At 41.7% G+C, this 6,942-nt stretch overlaps 1 protein-coding gene and 1 non-coding gene across 2 annotated transcripts; both read right to left on the reverse strand.

Moving 5' to 3' along the window:
* Positions 1–3,727: 3,727 nt before the first annotated feature.
* COX7C (cytochrome c oxidase subunit 7C) lies at positions 3,728–6,739 on the reverse strand. The gene is made up of 3 exons (XM_067568980.1): positions 6,563–6,739; positions 5,361–5,506; positions 3,728–3,831 (listed from the first exon to the last, which is right to left on the reverse strand). The coding sequence occupies exons 1-2, from the start codon at positions 6,635–6,637 to the stop codon at positions 5,390–5,392; spliced, it is 192 nt and encodes a 63-aa protein (XP_067425081.1). The 5' UTR covers positions 6,638–6,739; the 3' UTR covers positions 3,728–3,831; positions 5,361–5,389.
* On the reverse strand, positions 5,847–5,910 carry LOC137167260 (small nucleolar RNA Z39). Its single transcript, XR_010924073.1, has one exon. It is a non-coding gene; the product is annotated as a small nucleolar RNA Z39 (small nucleolar RNA).
* Positions 6,740–6,942: the final 203 nt, after the last annotated feature.

The raw sequence follows: 6,942 nt of genomic DNA on the forward strand, positions 1-6,942 counted from the left end.
ATTCTTTCAATTTTAACAAACCTAGCTAAACCTATTTAGGATATCCGATACTGAAAAGCAGCCAGAGTAAAATACTACACTGTACAACTATAACCTTTGTCTTTAAATAATGAAAACAACTTTCACGTCAGTCTGTGGAATATTGCTCAGGCTCTTATCAGTTCACTTAGGTCTAACAAGAACTGCTGCTAATTTGGTTGTCATAACAACCACATCTTGGCTTTCACATTTTCTCACTGATGCCTGGTTTGTTTGTAAAATGTCACGTCAGACCCATTTCATGTTACCTCTACATCAAGTTATAGCATTCTCAAACCAAATATAAACAGACACCCTAGGAAAGAGAAAAGTAAAGAATACAAGATACGTTAATATTTGTTGGAAAATAATGTCAGTCATTATGAAAACATTTAACTTATTTTTAACTTGAAGTTAACTTGTCTTTTGTTAACTTCAATGTTCAAAATATATTTTAGGGCAACATCTTCCCTCAGTACTATCAGTAACTGTAAGAAATCTAAACTCTAAGAAAGGAAATTTAGACAAACTCAATCCAAGTTCATTATGTACCCATATTTTTTCATATTAATTACATAGGAATTACCACACTGGCTCAGAACAGTAGTCCATCTAGTCCAGTGTCCTGTCTCCAACAGTGACCAACAACAGATGCTTCAGAGTAGAACGAATGAAATTCAGAATTTCCATCCCATGGGAAATTCTGACACTTCAACATTTTTCATTCCAAATCAGGACAATGTTTTTGAATTTTTTTGCAACACATTCTGAACACTTTTTATTTGGAAACATTGAAACTGTCAGTTTTAACTGAAACAAAACATTTCAATGTTTGTGGAATTGAAATGTTTTGTTTGTTTATTAAACTGGCCCAAAATACTTCATTTCAACTCAGACCAGTATGGTCAAATGAAATGTAATACTGCACTATTACCTCATAAGAGTTATAGTTCAAGATCCTGATGCCCCCATTCCCATCTATGGTCCAGGCTCCCTAGCCAGACTACATTTCCCATGATGCATCCCATAGCTTGGTGAGGAGAAATCCTTATTGCATATGGGAGATGCAGTCCTCTGTGAAGCCTGACATAATAGGAGAGAATGGGGGCCCAAACTGCAACTTCCAGAAGGCAATGCATTGTTTACACATTTTGTTGAACAAATAAATTCAAAATAAAACATTTTAGGTCAGTCAATAAAACAATATTCCAACTCAAATCGAAGTGACCCAAAACAAAATATTCATTTCAATTTATCTGATAGAAAATCTAATTTTTATTTGTGCAAAACCTGTTTTCCCACAGAAAATTTTGATTTTACAGTAACTGCATTCTCCATTGAAAAATCATTCTGATGGAAAATTCCCAATCAGCGCTGCTTCAGAGGAAGGTTTAAAACTTCCATAATGGACAATTATAGAATAATACTATGAGGGGAGTTTCTTCTTAGACATAGTTTTGTCTTATATCCTGAAACATCAGGATGTATCCCTTATTTTCTTAACTAGTGTAAATCATAACTATATATCTATTATCCATATAAAATGCTTAATCCCTTACTGAAACGTTTGTTTCAGTAACATCTGGTGGCAATGAGTTCTACAAGTGATATATTTTGTTTTAAAATAAACTTTTTTTCTCCAATTTTAAATTTGTTCACTTTTAATGTCATTGAATCTCTCAGGAAACAAATGTCTTATAAATCTACATTAATAACTGTGTCTTTAAGCAAGATATGGACAAACTGAAGAGAGCCAAGAGCAGAGCAGTAACAGTCTAGGTATACTTGAGTAAGAAACCATCACCTACTACAGCTGGCATGGCTTCAACTACCCTCTGCCCCTTTTCCCATTTATATATATCCCAGTCCTAGGGTGGACCAGCCCTCCTTAATTACCTTCATGCTGTCCCAGGCTGTCCCTTAAGGGAGTAGAATATGCCTTCACAGTCCCAAAGAACTTATCACCCAAGGAAAGTAACAGGGTAACAAGAGACCACACAAGAAGTACTGTACCATTTGTTTGAGGTGGGGAGGGTGGTTGTGTCTACACTACTGGGGCTGCACAATCTATGCCAGTGTTTCCCAACCCATCAGGCCTGAGCAGATGTGCCACAGAATATTTTGAAAAACTACTTGAAGAGTTCTGGATTGGATCATGAATATTCATGAGTTCATTTGGCAACTATAGGGTGGTGTACCTCAAAATAATTAAAGGTATTAAAGTGTGCCATGGCAGAGAAGTTTGGGAACCACTAATGTATGCAGTGGGATTGACTGAGCGGGCTATGGAGACCCACTCAGTCGATTCCAGAAGCGCTCTCCAGTCAATGCCATTAATCCACCCCTCCCCAAAAGAATAAGGCTGTGTCGGCTGGAGGGCGTCTCCCCCCCAAAGCAGCACAGTGAAAATGCCACGGTATGGCAACATAAGCTGACGGGAGACACACAAGCTACAATACATCTCCCAGCAATGGCAATATGGACCAGGTCAGAGAAAGATAAGAGATATGACCTTGTGTTCTGGATTACTTATGTATTTTAATACATCAGTAATTGCTTTTGCCAAAAGCAGACAACCACATTTGCAGGAGCTTTTCAAAAATAAAAAGTGGTTGACTACCCACCATGAGAAAAGTGAGCAAATAGTTTTTATACACTTTGCACACAGTACCTTTGGTTTAAAACTGCTATATTCAGCCTTATATTTAAGTTTAGACTACAAGAAGCATTTGTTCAACTACATCAATCTTATTATGAAAGTAAGCTTGAAGTATGACGGGATATGCACTTCAAGTGTGAGACAGAGGTATTTCAAGACTAATCCTGATTCTTGGAGTTAGGAGTAAGAACACTGCTGCTAGCATGTGACCTATTGAGAAAGTAGCATTTTACCAAGTCATACATGATAGCTGTCTGCTTAAACAAGGAACTCAGGGAAAAAGAGCTTTACTTTATAAAAGTGGCACAGAAATAAAAACAAGGGGCTTGCCCTAGATCAAATGCACGTGAACAGAAGACACTTTCATACTACTGGGAAAACTAATGTTAGTAAGTTAATATTTGGTGATGTATACCTATCTGACACTTACATATTACAAATAGCTCATCATGGTGACTGTATGTAAGCTAACTCTTACAAGGTGGCTTTGTATCCCTTCCTAGTTTCTTTATAGAAAAGACTACTGTTGCAATTTTGTTACTGAAGTCAATCTGGCTAGAATCAAGTTAGTTAATAAAATATTTCATGATTAAGGGTCCCTGCCTGCAGCCACAAACTGAGTAATTTTATTCATGTGAGAAATTCATTTAACTCAGCAGGACTACACCTATGCATAAGTGTTTACAGAATCAAGTATCTACCATTGTGGGCCACATATGTAGCTCGCTGTGTATTATGTGGGCCACATCCACACTACATATGTGACATCCTCAGAGCCATACTGGTAGCACATGGGCCACAGCACATTGGGCTGGTTGAGAACCACTAATCTAGATTTTTAACTACTCAATTTAGCAGAGGGTACTGGTTTCATTTTGCTAGTGTGAAGAGATAGTGAAAGTATAGTGATAGTGTGCTGTGCTAAAAAAAGGGCCTCTTGTCTATTTAAGCTTGATGTAAATAGTTGCTGTTACTTAGTAACCTACAGAATAGGCCTGAGTGTTCAGAAGCATTTGATATAGTTTGACAGAAGAGTCATCATCCAAAATATTCACATTTAAAGTTTTATTTACAAACACATCCAGTGTGGTAAATAACTGTCCTTTATTCCATGTAAAGACAAGTTCCTCTACAGGTGATATTCCATCTCAAATCTGCAAGAAAAAAAAAAAAAAAAAAAAAAGAGTAGCAGAATGAACAACTATTACAATGCACATTGCAAAAGACTACTGTATAAAGTTAAATGTGCCAAAGTTCTTGGCCTTAGTCATGTTTTAATATGCTGATCTTGGAAGAGGCAGATTGGGGCTGGCCTATATTTGAATGCACTTCTACCCAAGAAATGTATACTCAATTCACCAAGATTAGGTTCATGGATTAAGGCCAAGCGAGCCCATTAGATATAGTATGACTACCTAACATGAATTTCATAGTTATTCCTGCACTGAGTCCAATTACTTGTCTGACTAAAACATATCTTCCAGGAAGGATTTCAGTCCTTATCTGACTACATCAAGAGATGGCCAATCCACTATTTCCCACGATAATTCGTTCTAGTGGTTAGTCACTCCCTGTGAAGTGTGTCTAGTTTGAATTTAATGAAACTTATCTGCTTGCAAAGATAAGTACATCATTTCTGTATTGCTTCTTTTCTTTTAGTGCTCTTACTCCAATAGGCAAATGTACGTGATGCGGGGGGGGGGGGGGGGGGGGGGGGGGGAAGGAGGAACAACCCCCTCCCCCAAATTTGGTAAGGTAATATCTTATACCATATATAAAAATTGAGCTTCTTGAGCCCTTATTTAGCTTTACAAAGAGAAGGTTACGGGGTGACTTCACCTTTATAAAGAACAAGTTTAATAATGACTCTTCAATCCAGCTGAGAAAGGTATAACACAATCCAATGGCTGGACACTGAGGCTAAACAAATTCAGGCTGGAAGCCAGGCTTATATTTAACATAAGAGTGAGTGTAATTAGCTATTGGAACAATTCATCAAGTGGGTCATCAAGGGGTTGGGGGTCATCACTGGAGAAATTTTAAATCAAGATTGCATGTTTTCCTAAGAGATATGCTCTAGGAATTATTTTGGGAAAACTCTCTGGCCCGTATTATGAAGGTCAGAGTAGGTGACCAGAATAGTTCCTTCTGGTCATGGAATCTAGAATAGTTGTTTCAACCAGTTTATTAAAATTATTAAGTTTATTTTAACAAAGACAAGTTTTTTTTTTCTTCATTTACATTCTAGCTGGTGTACTTTATAGTTAACCTTGGCCAATCAGATAATTGGTGCATTAGAAGACACTTACAGTGTCACAGTTTCTTATCCTGATTTGTTCATGTGTGCCAGAGACCATGAGATGTGGTCTATGTGAGCTGATATGATGCAATACCACAGAGACTGCACTCTTTACTGACTTCTTAGAAGAGAAATGCTGTCACTTAAAGAATACAGAGTCACTAAGTATGGTACAGTGACCATTTGATTAAAAAGATTGTATTCCCTACTCTACCACCACCTGGCCCAAAAATGGAACACCTATGGATATGAAATTATACCCACAACTGGAATAACTCTAGCAATGACAAATTGTACTGGTGTAAGTTTAATGTTTAGACTTCATAAGAAGCTCATCACTGTTAACACAGAAAAAGGGTTACACAAGCTGCCAGAATCAGTTACCTTGTTATAGGAATTAAAGCTTGTCCTCTTCATTTCTTGAGTAGCTGGTGCCTTACTACAAGGAAAGGAATGCTAAACCCACTTCCAAAGAACACCGCCATTAATGCTAGCAGCCGCCATTTGTTTTCTACAGAAAATGGAAGGTTCTAGAAAAGATAAAAGAGCATTTGTTCACAACAGACTCACATTTATAGATTAGCTTGATAAAGGTGTTTACTCCTTTTTTCCCCACCCAAACACTTCATCTCGTGCTTTCTGCATCTGCCTTTATAAACAAATAACACAAGCAAAACTGAAACATGGCTTCCATGAGATCCTGACAGGTAGTTTGAAAAAAGTTAAGTATTAACATATGAACTTGGTATTTTAAATAGTTCCCTGAGAAATTAGGAGGAGAACAGCTGATAACCAAGTAGTTTATCTATGGCCAAGGCTGACATTCAGCCTCATTTTATAGCGCTATTTTGAAAGGCCAGTATGTTCTGGTACATCAGAAAGCGTTTACAGTATCATTGCTTTTCTCATACTGTTGTGTTCACATCATTTGTACCACGGGAACAGGAGCTTGGGAAGAGGAAAAGCAAAGGCATAACAAGGGGGCGGGGGAAGGGAGAGGAGGCAGAGGCCATCCAGAGCCTGTCAGAGAGCAGAAGTTAAAGCCATTGTGTCACAGGAGTAAGACCAAAGATGCTGACTGGTGTGAATGCTGGAACCAGCTCTGAATCCCCTGCGCTCACCCTGGGGATCTGCCACCCACTGGAGGGAGGCTGAGAAGGGCTAGGGAAGGGGGAGGAGACCACCTAGGTGGGGGGGGGGGGGAAGGTGAGAAACCGGCCCCGCTCCCTCAAGGAGTCCGGCACTTAAACCTAACAGGACATAAGAGAATTCAGGAGCGGCCCCCGACACGCCCCGTCCCTGCGGGGGCCGGGCCGGGCCCACCCGAGGCGGACGCAATCAGGGGCTACTGGGCTGGGAGACGCGACGCTCCGCTCCGCTCCACGGGTTCGGTCCCTGCTGGGCCCAGACACACAGCTCAGCGGCGTTTTAAACGCACGTTACCCGCCCCCCTCCCACGTCTCAGTCCAGGCCTGGGCCGGGAAGCGTCGCCCCGCTCTGGGGCGCCTGTGACCCGCAGGCCGCGGGGCCGGGCCGCGCGCGGCGAGCTGGGTGACGGGCCAGCCGCCGCCCCCCCAAGCCGTTACCTTTCCCGGCCCCTCCTCATAGTGGGACCTGCGGATGGCGGACGTAGCAAAGCGGCGGACACTGGCACCCAACATGGCGCCGGAGCGGGTCGGCGCGCGACAGCGTTTTTCTCCTTCACGAGCAGACAACGACCTTCCCCTTTCCCTGCCTGGCCGCGCCTGACAACTGCTGCCCCCCGCGGGGCCTTATGGGATACAGTGCGGCACGGTGGCCGCCGAGTTGCCGCTGCCCCGCAGCAGCATGGGAATTGTAGTTCCAGGCGCCGCCAGCCTTGCCGGGAGGTCGCGTGACTGAAGCGCAGGCTCTTCAGTTCCATGCAGCCCAGCCCCGCTCCCCGCAGGGGAGAGGCCTAGCCTGCGAGCAGCGACATGCTCTCCCG

Source organism: Emydura macquarii, unplaced genomic scaffold (assembly GCF_026122565.2).
Source record: "Emydura macquarii macquarii isolate MOO-44397 ecotype Brisbane River unplaced genomic scaffold, CSIRO-AGI_Emac_v2 contig_2897, whole genome shotgun sequence".
Lineage (NCBI taxonomy): Eukaryota > Metazoa > Chordata > Testudines > Chelidae > Emydura > Emydura macquarii.

What these genes read in the sequence shown, in the direction of transcription:
- COX7C (XM_067568980.1), bottom strand. Translation starts at nt 6,637, where the DNA reads ATGTTGGGTGCCAGTGTCCGCCGCTTTGCTACGTCCGCCATCCGCAGG. An exon ending in ATGAGGAGGGGCCGGGAAAG is followed by an intron (nt 5,507 to 6,562) that starts GTAACGGCTTGG and finishes TATCTTTTCTAG; the next exon opens with AACCTTCCATTTTCTGTAGA.